The sequence below is a fragment of the Sciurus vulgaris genome (genome assembly GCF_902686455.1).
Source record: "Sciurus vulgaris genome assembly, chromosome: 11".
In the NCBI taxonomy this organism is placed as follows: Eukaryota; Metazoa; Chordata; class Mammalia; order Rodentia; family Sciuridae; genus Sciurus; species Sciurus vulgaris.
This window is the reverse complement of record NC_136472.1, coordinates 26,238,587-26,252,236: the sequence shown is the minus strand read 5'-3', so window position 1 is coordinate 26,252,236 and position 13,650 is coordinate 26,238,587. Positions and strand designations below refer to the sequence as shown.

Here is a 13,650-nt window from a genome sequence, read left to right as displayed (position 1 = left end):
GAAAAGTTACACCCCATCTGTGTACAACGAATCACAATGCAGTCTGTAAGAATAAAAATTTTAATTAAAAAACAAAAAACAAAAAAATGAAGCAGGGCTGCAGATGTAGCTCAGTGGGAAAGCACTTGCCTAGTATGTGAGGCCCTGGGTTCCATCCTTAGCACTGAAAAAGCAAACCAAAACCAAAACCAAGGGGGCATATCTGTGATATTCCCATAGAAAAACACCTACATTTTATTAAATGGGGAAAAAAGCAATTTGCAAAACATTACATATAGCATTATCCAATTGTTATTTTTAAAAATACATGATTTGTGTAAATTATACACACAAACAATTAAGGCATATACACAAAACTATTAACAGTTACTGTATCTGGGAGGTCTGATTATGGGACTTGGGGGCGGGCACTGGGGATTGAGCCCAAGGGTGCTTTACCACTGAGCTACATTCCCAGTTCTTTTTATTTTTTATTTTGAGACAGAGTCTTGCTAAATTGCTGAGGCTGGCCTTGAACTTGCCATCCTCCTTCCTCAGCTTCCCAAGTAGCTGTGCACCACCATAACTGATTTAGAAGAAACAATTTAGATAAATGCATTATTCTGGGGAAAAAGAGGAGTCATAATTATTGTATTCTCCACCCTTGTAACCATTTCTCATCACCTCTCTTTCTAGCAAACACTCCTCACTCCTCGAATCCATTCCTGAAGACACCTCTAAGGCTCTCAGTCATCATTCTATCCGGAAATTCCTGGTTACTCACACTCGGACAGCTTTTTGCAGATTCCCACTCTCAAACCTTGATTCAAAGAGTAGAGTATTATCTTCTGGTCCTTGCAATGTGACAGAAATTTCCTTGATAATTCCTCGTTTGCCTCCCACTCTTGAACCAGTGAAATAGGAACCTTCAGTGGGCACTGTAGATAAGAGACATCTTTAGGTCAGGTTCCACTCAATCCATTCATTCAGCACCTACTTACTGAACCCCTCAGGAAGCGTTTCAGCTATCTCGTCTTGGCCAAGCTGCTCCTGCGCCTGGTTTAATCTCAGGTTGCTTTGCCCATCAGGGCCTGGCAGCACCAGGCTAGACCGTGTGTGGACCCTCTACCTGATCAGCACTACCCTAGGTTGACAGCAATAAATGTTTAAATTTTCAATTGTCCTTGCTGAGACTTAATTTTCAACAATGCATTACTTTGAAGTCTTTAAGAGTTTAGAACACTTCCTTTTTTTTAAATAAAGCTATAAATTATTTCTTTGAACATTTTTTTAACCTTTATTTTATTTTTTATTTTTAAGTGGTGCTGAGGATCGAACCCAGTGCCTCACACATGCTAAGCAAGTGCTTAACCACTGAGCCAGAACCCCAGCCCCAGACCGCTTCCTTTTGCTTCACAAATTGCCCTTAGCATCTCAGGTGCGTCTTGTCCCAATCAAAATCCTAATTTAAAAGGATGTTGATAAGACATAATATTCTCAATGCTTAAACTTGAATGTAATCAGACAATGCTATTTCAACTACTTTCCATGGAGAACTTAAAAATATTTGCAATCTTATTCTACTACTACTACTTCTACTATTAATACTAATATTAATAATAATACAGCTGGGTGTGGTGGCCCATGCCTGTAATCCCAGCACAGTGGAGGCTGAGGCAGGAGGATTGAGAGTCACTAAGCAACTCATTGAGAAATAGTGTCAAAATAGGGCTGGGGATGTGGCTCAGTGGTCAAGTGCCTCCCCGCAAAAAGAATCAACTGCTGAATTATTTATTTATTTTTACAATGCTGGGGATCAAACCCATATGTACACTAAGTAAACACTCTTCCACTGAGCTACTTTCCCATACCCCAGTAGATTTTTTTTTTTTTTTTTTTTTTAATACTGGGGATTGAATCCAGGGCATTGGGTATGCTAGGCAAGAATTCTGGGGCTGGGGAGATAGCTCAGTTGGTAGAGTGCTTGCCTTGTAACCATAAGCCCCTGGGTTCGATCCCCAGCACCAAAAAACAAACAAAGAATTCTACCACCATGTTATATTCCAGTCCTGTTTTTTTATTTTTTTCTCTTGAGGCAGGGTCCCTCTCACTAAGTTGCCTAGGCTGGCTTCCTGCCTTAGCCTCCAGAGTACCTGGGATTACAGATACGTCCCACTGCACCCAGCTGTTGTTGATTTTCTTTTTCTTTCTTTCTGTCTTTTTTTTTTTTTGGTGGAGTTGTAATCATTCAGACAGACTCAGTGAGGGTGCCATTTAACATTTTCTACTTTTATAGTTCTATTTACAAAAATATTTAGAGCTTCACTTCTCTTTATTCCACAATATTGTTATTATTGTGACCTATTTTGTCATCTTTCTTTGGCTTTCTCTTTGTTAACTGATGAAAAGTTTCCAGATCCTTATTTGTCAAAAGCTTTTTGATTCAATTCTTTAATGTTCATCAGCTTCATAAAACCCTGAATTTCTTATAAAGATCACAATTTCACTTTACAAGTAATTTTTATTCTATTTGTATTATACTGTCAGATATCAACAATATGTACCAAATGGCAAGAGACTGATAAAGCTGTTGATCATAGGGCAGGCTAGATCATAGGGCAGGCTAGATCCTAGCGTTAAACAAATAACCAGCCAGTTCCTTAGCAAACATGTCCATATGAGGGCTTTTGCTTCCATATGCAACTGTGCTACTGTGAAAAGTTAGATAATAAACACCTGGACAACCAACTAGCGCAAAGGAGAAAGCAAGGAGGTAAAAGTGAACAAAAGGGAGGTGGGGCAGAAGGCGGGAAGTGCTGGGGAGTGGTACTGGCAAGTGATATTGTTATATTGTGTGCATGTATGAATATGTAGCAACAAATTCCATCACCATATACAACTATAATGTGCCAATAAAAAATGTGGAAAAAAAAAAAAAGAAGTGAACAAAAGAAGAAAAGCACAGAAGAGGAGCAGAAACAGAATCAAGGGGACATACAATCCAACTAAAAGCTGGGGCCCCATGTGATTTGGTCTCTTCATGGAATTGTAAAGATCAGTAATCAAATATTATTAATGTACACTTTTCAATATTTTCTTGGGTATCTTAAAGGAAGATTAAGGTGAGCCAATTTATAGTTCATGGTAACCTTTCTTAAAAATCAAATTCTTGTAGGATTTTATAGTACAAGCCTGTAATGCCAGTGACTCAGGAGGATGAGGTAGAAGGATCTCAGGTTGAGGCCAGCCTCAGCAACTCAGAGAACCTGTCTCAAAATTTAAAAAAAATAAAATAAAAAGGGATGAGGGTATAGCTCAGTAGTAGAATGCCCTGGTTTTAATCCCACAAAACAAAAACAAAAAAGTGAACACCTTTCTTCTTGTTCCCCCAACATTCTCATAGCATATAGTTGCTTGGGAATTCCCAAACCAATGAATTTCTGAATCCTCCTGGAACCCCCACCCTCAATTCTCAGTTTGTTTCTTCATTCTTTCAATAAGTTGGGCTCAACTTTTTTACCCCACCCCCCAGTGCTGGGGATCAAACCCAGGGCTGTGTGCACACTAGGCAAGTACTCTACTATTGAGCTACATCCCCAGCCTCAACTCTTCTCGTTTCTTTTTTTTTTTTTTGGGTGCTGGGGATCGAACCTAGGGCCTTGTGCTTACAAGGCAAGCACTGTACCGACTGAGCTATCTCCCCAGCCCCCCTCAACTCTTCTCAATGAATCCGAGGGACAAGATGATCAAGGCAGCCATCACAGGCGCATGTTAAGAGGTCAACTGAACAATTCACAAAAGCTGCCTTATCAGAAGATAACCCAAGTCTATTCACTTGTGAAGGCATCCTTTGTCTAGTGTCTCTGGAACTGTTTCAGACACTCCATAAAGTGGAGCTGGGTAGATTGTAGTTTGCTTCACTTTATTTACTTCATTGCATTTACTTTTTTTGTCACAACATTAACATGAGGAAAAATTAGAATCAAGGCAATTAGGAGTGAAGTTGTGTACTTTATATTTTAGTTAGACCCTCTGCTTAGTTCATTTTATTCTTCTACTTCTAGTAAGGTAAAAACCATGAAGTTCCTCTCTCCTGTTTCTCTAAGAGCCTCCCCTAAATTCACTGAAAATACATTCTAACTAAACTTGGTATATACTCCTCCTTCAATAAAATAGATTTCCTTTCTGATCATTATTATTTAGAAAAGCTTGGTTTTGAAACTATGAAATTATGCTATTTTAAGACAGTATTTCCCAACTGTAGAGAACTTTTAAAAAGTTTTGTCTAGCCCTGGTGTGTGCGTGTATGGGCATGAGCATCAGATGACTTGGGGTGATGACCAACAGTGTCCTATGGGCAGCTTCTCTATCTCCCCATGTCCATGCCTATTACCAAGGTGCATCCTATTATTCACTTAACTTCCCCTTTCTTGGAAAGGTTCATAGACTTTTTTTGTTTCTTATTCTTTAATATTATGTTCCTTATTTCTGTCTGAAATGTTTCTGTTACCACCTGCTCCACATTCTCCCTAGACTTGGTAATGTTTATCTTTTTAATGTTTTTTTAGTTATCAATGGACCTTTATTTTATTTATTTGTGGTGCTGAGAATCAACCCAGTGCCTCACACATGCTAGGTAAGTGCTCTACCACTGAGTCACAATCCCAGCCCATGTTCATCTTTTTATAATAGCTCTTCTAGTGAGTATGAAAAGCACCTCCAGTTTAAAATTTGTTTTTGTTTTTTTTTTTGGGGGGGGGGGGACTGGGATTGAACCCAGAGGTGTTCAATCACTGAGCCACATCCCCAGCCCTTTTAATATTTTTATTTAGAGACAGGGTCTCACTATGTTGCTTAGGGCCTTATTAAGTTGCTGAGGCTGGCTTTGAACTTGTGATTCTCCTGCCTCAGTCTCCCAAGCTGCTGGGATTACAGATGTGCACCATAAATTTGCATTTCCTTAATGACTAATGATGTTGAACTTTTTTCCTATGCTTGTAAGTCATGTGTATATTTTATTTGGCAAAATATTCAAATCTTTTGCCCACTTTTTAGTTGTGTTCTTATCATGGATTCTGGATGAGTCCTTTATCAAAAAGCATGATTTATGCAGGATTTACAGCTCTGGGGCCCCTTGTCTTCAGAGAAGCCCATGTTGCTTTTGCAATAAACCTGCTGCTTGCTATCTCTGTGCCCTGTTCTTCCATTCTTTGCTGAACAGAGGCAATGAACCCAGCACTCCTAGATGGTAACAGAATGGAGGACTCATCCCAGACAGAAACCATTGACTCAAAGAGACAATAAAACTTCAGATGGTTCTACAAATGGAGCCTGAATGGACATCCCTCTGGACTTCTACCACAGACCTCTCAACAGATCCAGTGACGTATACATCATCAACTTTAGCCTCTGGATCAGCCTGCTGCTTCCCACTTGTCCTAGACCCTCCTCAGAAGGATAGTCTGATTGCTCTGACAATGCCTCTCATCAGTCTGAAATAGCTAGAGCAGTCTTCACTCCAACTCCCAACAGTAGTCAGGGTATCCTCTAGAGGGAAATGAGGGAGATAGAGGACTTAGGCAGCCAAGGCAAGATGGCAAGTGAGGAGGTCAGGGGCAGGAGCAGAACAAAGGAGCAGGGAGAGGGTTTTCTGATGAGGTCAACTTCCTGCTTTATGAAAGTGCTCCTGGACACAAGTGGGGATCCAATCAGACAGACACTTCTGTACTTATGCTTCTAAGTGGGGGATCCAAAAGAGAAACTAAAACAGATACTTGGACAGAGGGGGCACCAATAAGTAATAATGAGGAGAGCATGGACAGGGGAGGAGATAAGGAAAGGAGGAAATTCCAGAGACCATAAAAAGATCAGGCCAAAACTCCCCGACCAGATTCCCATCTCTGGGGTCCCTTCTCTTTGGAGAAGTTTATCTCTGTTGCTTTTGCAATAAACCTGCTGTAAAACAAAACAAAACAAAACAAAATCCATGATTAATGCCATGCATGGTGTCAGACTCTTATAATTCCAGTTACTACTCAGGAGACTGAGGTAGGAGGATTGCAAGCTGGAAGCCAGCCTGGGCAATTTAGCAAGGCGCTATCTCAAAATAAAAAATTGAAAGAACTGGGGAATGTAGCTCAGTGGTAGAGTGCCACTGGGTTCAATTCCTGGTGCCATAAAAGAAAAAAAAAGGTTTATCTGCAACTCTTTTCTCCTATCAGTTTTAAAATGTATACATATTTTCAGTTGGAGATGATCACAATACCTTTATTTATTTATTTTTCTTACTTGGTCTTTTTATTATTATTATTCTTTATTCTATAAACACCTAGTTACAGTTTGTACAAACCAAGAAATAAAGGCAAAGAAGGGTGTAGGGAAGGTTTTTGTAATGTGTGTGGATGGGAGGGTGGGGAGGAGGAGACAGAGTTGGGAAACAGTTTGCTCCCTCCACAGCCCTGGACAGGACTATGGTTCCTGTAGTTGGTCTCTGAGGAAGATGTGGGCAAAGATCCAGGGTAGCTGAGGGATGGAGAAGGTCTCTACACCCAGAGCTCACCCCTTCGATTAATGGCAGGGGTACAAGGGGGAAAATGAGGTTTGAAGATGAACAGCAAAAGGAAAAATCAAGTTAGTGGATAGTAGGACAAATGGAGTCATTGTGGTAAGGGGAATTAAAGACAAAATGTAGGTATCGGGCAGTGTAAGATTCTCCCTGAGACCCCCAGGGAGAGGTGGGCCAGCTTGCCTGTTAATTTAATACTAAATTGGGGGTAGGAGTTGGGCAGGAAAGGTTGTTCAGGGGTTGATTTTTCAGCCTCTTAGCCTATACAAGAAAGGCTGAGGACCTAGGGCTTTCACCAGTCATAGAGGCAGGACTGTGAGGAGTGCGGGTCGCAGGTCCCTGGATGGCCAGGAGGGGAGGCCCCTCAGCCCTTCAACCCGCACTCTTACAGATGTCTCACACCATCAAAATTCCAAAGGGCACTGCTGCTGGAATCTGGATTTCTTCTGCTGCCACTCATCAAATACTGCTGCCTCACTCTCATCCAGGTTGACACAGGCCTGCTGTTCCTCCTTGTCTCCTGTGCAGTGATTTCAGGAGGATGCAAGTCCTGTTCCAGACATGATGCCCAATGGACATCCGCTCTAGTCCACTGTCTGAGTCCCGGAAAGCTCTCTGTGTCTCCCGGATCCTGTCTGGTGCTTAGCGCATCTTCTGATGTCTCCTGATATACCTTGGGGGCACCGTCACCGGTACTGGAGTAGGAGATGACAGTGGAGGATGAAAAGGTCTGGCAATTGCCTCCAGCTACCATGTGCTCCATATTCCCAATCATGTCGTTCAGCATCCCAAACATGTTCATGAAGCCACCCAACATTTTCAGCATCCCAGGGGGAGACAGCCCCAGCCTGCATCCTGTAGCTGGCACGCCAGGTCCCTTGCATGTTGCTACCTGTGATGCTAGGGAAGGGGCTATATCCAAAGCCACCTGACAACATGAGGCTCACAAGCTGACAAGTGGTCATCCATCAGGAACATGGGATCCTCAGGCTCCACGTCCTTCATGAAGCGGAACACCCTGATCTCAGCTCCAGGGGGCTCCAAATGGTCTCTGACTCAGGCTCAGCAGTCCATCTAGCCACTTTTGCTTGTCAGTGCGCTACAGGCTCAGGATTGTGGCCGGGGATGGTCCTGACTTGAGCTCCAGACTTGAGCTCCACAGCCTCCTGCACCGCCTCCTTCCTCAACTGCCACCTCTGTACCTTCCAGCCTATCATTTTTAATGATATCTTTAAAAAAAATTTGTTTTAGTTGTGGATGAACATAATATCTCTATTTATTTTTATGTGGTGCTTAGGATGGAACCCAATACCTCACATGTTCGAGGCAAGAGCTCTACCATGAAGCTACCTCCCCAGCTCCAATGATATCTTCTCAATAGTGAGAAGTTCTTAATTTAGATAAAGCTCAATTTATCAATTTTTTCTTTTATGAATCATGCCTCTGTTTTTCACTGCTTGGGATCAAACCCTGGGCCTTGCCCATGCTAGTCAATACTCTTACCACTCTGAGCTATGTCTCCAACCCTCTGAATTGTCTTTGGTCTTACATTTTAGACTGTGTCGCCAAATCCAAGTTTACATCTGTTTTTTTTTTTATTTTTTGCAGTACTGGGGATTGAACCCAGGGCCTCATGCATGCTAGTCAATTGCTTTACCACCAAGCTACATTCCCAGCCTTACACCTACGTTTTCTTAAAATATTTATAGTTTTAGAACTTCTACTTAAGTCAGAATATCCACTTTAATTTTTTTAACATGGTGTGAAGTACAGATTCAATTTCATTCTTCGGCATGTGCATATTCAGTTGCTCCAGAATCAACTATTAAAGAGATTATTCTTTCCCCACTGAAGAGTCTCAGCAACCTTGTTGAAAACCAACTGATCATTCTGGTATAGATTTATTTCTGGGCTCTCAATTCAATTCTATTGATCTATGTGCCAATTCTGTGCCAGTACTATATAGTTTTGATTGCCATATTTTTGTAGCATATTATAAAATTAGGAAGTCCTCCAATTTTTCATTTCTTTTTCAATATGGACTCTTGTAATTCCATATGAATTTGAGGGTCACCTTTTCCATTTCTGCATAAAAGGTCATTGGAAATTTTTCTTTACAGTTATGAAATTCTGATAGGATTTTTATTTAATTTGTAGATGTTTGAGTAGTACTGCCATCTTAACAAATTTAAATCTTCCAATCTGTGAACATGGAATGCCTTTCCATTTTTTAGGTCTTTAGTCTTTTTCCCCCTGATCTAATTGTTTGACTAGAACTTCTAACACAATGTTGAATTGTAGTAGTAAAAGTGGGTGTTTTTTCATCTTTTTCCTGATCCTAGAGGGAATGCTTTTATTCATTTACCATTAGAATATTACTCCTTGTCATGTGTAGTCATTTAGTCTTTGTTACATTCAATCAGTGGTCAACCAGTGAACTGACAGATATAACCTTAAATACCTGGAGCTAAAACAAAAACAAAACACTAGGTGTGGGGGCACACACCTATAATCCCAGCAGCTCAGGAGGCTAAAACAACAGGATCAAGTTTGAAGTCAGACTCAGCAATTTAACAAAACCCTGTCTCAAAAAGAAAAGAAAAGAAGAGTGGGGCATGGGGGAGCATGGCTCAGTGGTAGAATGCCCCTGGGTCCAATCCACAGTACTGTAAACAAACAAGCAAATGAAAAAAGAGAAAAAAAAAAAAAAAAAAAAAAACGCCACAAATCTTTCCTAGCCTTTGCAGATTGGCTGAGGCAGTGCACTCCTTAATACTAATCCAGCCCATAAACAACTCACCCTAAGCCTTCATTCACCTCCTTCCTACACAAAGCCCAAAGTCCACCCAAAGTCCAACCAGAAGTGCAAGTCTACGATCTTCTCAGGTCTTTTCCAAATGGGTCTAGCCTATGCATGTCACATTCTTTGATGTATGTGGTAACACTTCCAGAACCTCATCCCCATCCCCACAAGAAGAATCTTTCTCCTCACCTCTTCCTTCCCAGGCTTTTGGGCCTGTCTTGCTTTCCCCCCCTGACATCCCTTGGCCCAAGTGGCAGTAGGTAGTGTATGTCTTTAATTGTTTTTGACAGATGCCACTTGGTAAAACTGTTCCAACCAGATAAGAGAAACAAAAGTCAGTGTTTGCTCTGGGTCCTCAGGGAGTTGAAAGATAGACAAAATAAATCACAACCACAGAGTTTTGAGGATGTGGCCCATATTGCTATCCCCAGTACCATGAGAAGGTCCAACCAGGAATGAGGGTTTCTTTCCCCACAATCTCCACCAACTGGGGATGGGGATAATAGATGGGTAAACAAGCTGGGGTGCTTTACCACTGAGCTACATCCCTAGTCCTTTTTATACTGAAACAGAGTCTCACTAAGTTGTTGAGGCTGGCCTCAAACTTGTGATATTCTTGCCTGTCTCCCGAGTTGCTGGGATTACAGGTGGGCGCTAATAAAGCTGAATCTTGAGACTTTTTTTAAAATTTATTTTTACTGTTAAAAAAATGAGATACATCTTGTTTCTCTGTTTGGACATGAAGTAGAGGCATATCATTTGTGTAATACATTTACATAGGGTAATAGTTTTTTTTCATTCTGTTATTTTTTCCTCCCCCCCACCCCTCCCACCCCTCTTTTCCCTGTATACAGTCCCTCCTTCCTCCATTCTTGCCCCCCTTCCACTCCCCATTGTGTCATCATCTGCTTATCAGTAAGATCGTTCGTCCTTTGGTTGAGATTGGCTTATCTCACTTAGCATGATATTCTCCAATTTCATCCATTTGCCTGCAAATGCCATAATTTTATTATTCTTTATAGTGAGTGATATTCCATTGTATATATATACCACAGTTTCTTTATCCATTCATCAATTAAAGGGCATCTAGGTTGGTTCCACAATCTGGCTATTGTGAATTGAGCAGCTATGAACATTGATGTGGCTGTATCTCTGTAGTACGCTGATTTTAAGTCCTTTGGGTATAGGCCAAGGAGTGGAATAGCTGGGTCAAATGGAGGGTCCATTCCAAGTTTTCTAAGGAATCTCCACACTGCTTTCCAGAGTGGCTGCACTAATTTGCAGTCCCACCAGCAGTGTATGAGTGTACCTTTCTCCCCACATCCTCTCCAACACCTACAGTTGCTTGTATTCTTGATAATCACCATTCTAATTGGGGTGAGATGGAATCTTAGTGTAGTTTTGATTTGCATTTCTCTTATTACTAAAGATGTTGAACATTTTTTCATGTTTGTTGATTGTTTGTAGATCTTCTTCTGTGAAGCGTCCATTTCCTTAGCCCATTTGTCGAGTGGGTTATTTGTATTCTTTATTTATTTATTGTAAACAAATGGGATACATGTTGTTTCTGTTTGTACATGGAATAACAGCATACTATTTGCATATTCATATATTTACATAGAGTAATGATGTTTGATTCATTCCGTTATTTTTTCCTCCCCCCCCACTTCTCTTTTCCCTCTATACAATCCCTCCTTCCTCCATTCTTGTCCCACTCCCACCACCCATTAAGTGTCATCATCCACTTATCAGTGAGATCATTCCTCTTTTGGATTTTTAAGATTGGCTTATCTCACTTAACATGATATTCTCCAATTTCATCCATTTGCCTGCAAATGCCATAATTTTATTATTCTTTATAGCTGAGTAATATTCCATTGTATATATATACCACAGTTTCTTTATCCATTCATCAATTGAAGGGCATCTAGGTTGGTTCCATAGTCTGGCTATTGTGAATAGAGCCGCTATGAACATTGATGTGGTTGTATCTCTGTAGTATGCTGATTTTAAGTCCTTTGGGTATAGGCCGAGGAGTGGGATAGCTGGGTCAAATGGTAGGTCCATTCCAAGTTTTCTAAGGAATCTCCACACTGCTTTCCAGAGTGGCTGCACTAATTTGCAGTCCCACCAGCAGTGTATGAGTGTACCTTTCTCCCACATCCTCTCCAACACCCATTGTTGCTTGTTTTCTTGATAATCGCCATTCTAATTGGGGTGAGATGGAATCTTAGTGTAGTTTTGATTTGCATTTCTCTTATTACTAAAGATGTTGAACATTTTTTCATATATCTGTTGATTGCTTGTACATCTTCTTCTGTGAAGTGTCTGTTCATTTCCTTAGCCCATTTGTTGATTGAGTTATTTGTATTCTTAGTGTAGAGTTTTTTGAGTTCTTTATATATTCTGGAAAAAAATGCTCTATCTGAAGTATGAGTGGCAAAGATTTTCTCCCATTCTGTAGGCTCTCTCCTCACAATGCTGAGAGTTTCCTTTGCTGAGAGAAAGCTTTTTAGTTTGAATCTATCCCAGTTATTGATTCTTGCTTTTATTTCTTGTGCTATGGGAGTCCTGTTAAGGAAGTCTGATCCCAAGCCGACATGTTGAAGATTTGGACCTACTTTTTCTTCTATAAGATGAAGGGTCTCTGGTCTGATTCCAAGGTCCTTGATCCATTTTGAGTTGATTTTTATGCAGGGTGAGAGATAGGGGGTTTAGTTTCATTCTGCTGCATATGGATCTCCAGTTTTCCCAGCACCATTTGTTGAAGAGGCTATCTTTTCTCCATTGCATATTTTTGGCACCTTTGTCTAATATGAGAAAATTGCATTTATTTGGGTTTGTGTCTGTGTCCTCTATTCTGTACCATTGCTCTACCTGTCTATTTTGGTGCCAATACCATGCTGTTTTTGTTACTATTGCTTTGTAATAGAGTTGAAGTTCTGGTATTGCGATACCCCCTGTTTCATTCTTCCTGCTAAGGATTGCTTTAGCTATTCTGGGTTTCTTATTCTTCCAGATGAATTTCATGATTGCTCACTCTATTTCTGTGAGGTACGTCATTGGGATTTTAATTGGAATTGCACTGAATCTGTATAGCACTTTTGGTAGTATGACCATTTTGACAATATTAATTCTGCCTATCCAAGAACATGGAAGATCTTTCCATCTTCTAAGGTTTTCTTTAATTTCTTTCTTTAGTGTTCTGTAGTTCTCATTGTAGAGGTCTTTCACCTCTTGTTAGATCAAGTCCCAAGTATTTTATTTCTTTTGAGGCTATTGTGAATGGGGTAGTTTTCCTAACTTCTCTTTCTGAGGATTCATCACTTGTGTATAAAAAGGCAATAGATTTATGAGCATTGATCTTATATCCTGTACTTTACTGAATTCACCTGAGTTCTAAAAGTTTTCTGGTGGAATTTCCGGTTCCTCTAAATATATAATCATGTCATCAGCAAAAAGGGATAGTTTGAGTTCTTCTTTTCCTATTTGTATCCCTTTGATTTCCTTGGTCTGTCTAATTGCTCTGGCTAGAGTTTCGTGGACAATGTTGAATAGAAGTGGAGAAAGAGGGCATCTCTGCCTTGTTCCAGTTTTTAGGGGGAATGCTTTCAGTTTTTCACCATTTAGAATGATATTGGCCATGGGCTTAGCATAGATGGCCTTTACAATGTTAAGGAATGTTCCCACTATCTCTATTTTTTTCTAGTGTTTTGAGCATGAAGGGATGCTGTATTTTATCGAATGCTTTTTCTGCATCTATTGAAATAATCATGTGATTCTTGACTTTAAGTCTGTTGGTATGGTGAATGACATTTATTGATTTCAGGATGTTGAACCAACCTTGCATCCCTGGGATAAAACCCACTTGATTGTGGTGCACTATCTTTTTAATATATTTTTGTATGCGTGAATCTTGTGACTTTTCAAACACATAGATTATTTAGAAATATATAGTTTAATTTCCAAATATTTATGGGTTTCCCAGGTTTTATCCTATTGTTGATTTCTAATTTAATTTTGTCAGAAAATATAGTATAATATTTTAGTCCTTTTAAATGTGTTAAGACATTGTGGCTTAGGATATGTCTGTCCTGGGAAATCTAACAGGTATTTTTGAAAAGAACGTGTATTTTTTTGTTGGTTACAATCTTCTTGCTCTCCCTTTCCTCTTCTCCTTTTCTTTTTTTTTTCTTTTCAGTACTAGGGATTGAATCCAGGAACACTTAACCACTAAGCTACATTCCCAGCCCTTTTTTATATTTTATTTAGATAGAGGGTCTTGCTAAGTTACTTAGGGCCT

The 13,650-nt window shown here is 40.1% G+C and overlaps 1 protein-coding gene and 1 pseudogene across 8 annotated transcripts in view; both read right to left on the bottom strand.

Annotated features, from left to right (window-relative positions):
• AGBL2 (AGBL carboxypeptidase 2) overlaps positions 1-13,650 on the bottom strand; it is a 63,558-nt gene that overhangs the window by 27,621 nt on the left and 22,287 nt on the right. For all 7 annotated transcript variants that reach the window (XM_079105030.1, XM_079105029.1, XM_079105031.1 and 4 more), the window contains one exon: positions 764-917. In XM_079105030.1, the coding sequence (XP_078961156.1) occupies positions 764-917 (154 nt within the window). The remainder of the gene's footprint in view (positions 1-763; positions 918-13,650) is intronic.
• LOC306640263 (myeloid leukemia factor 2-like) lies at positions 5,943-10,023 on the bottom strand (annotated as a pseudogene). Its single transcript has one exon. The product of its transcript is annotated as a myeloid leukemia factor 2-like (transcript).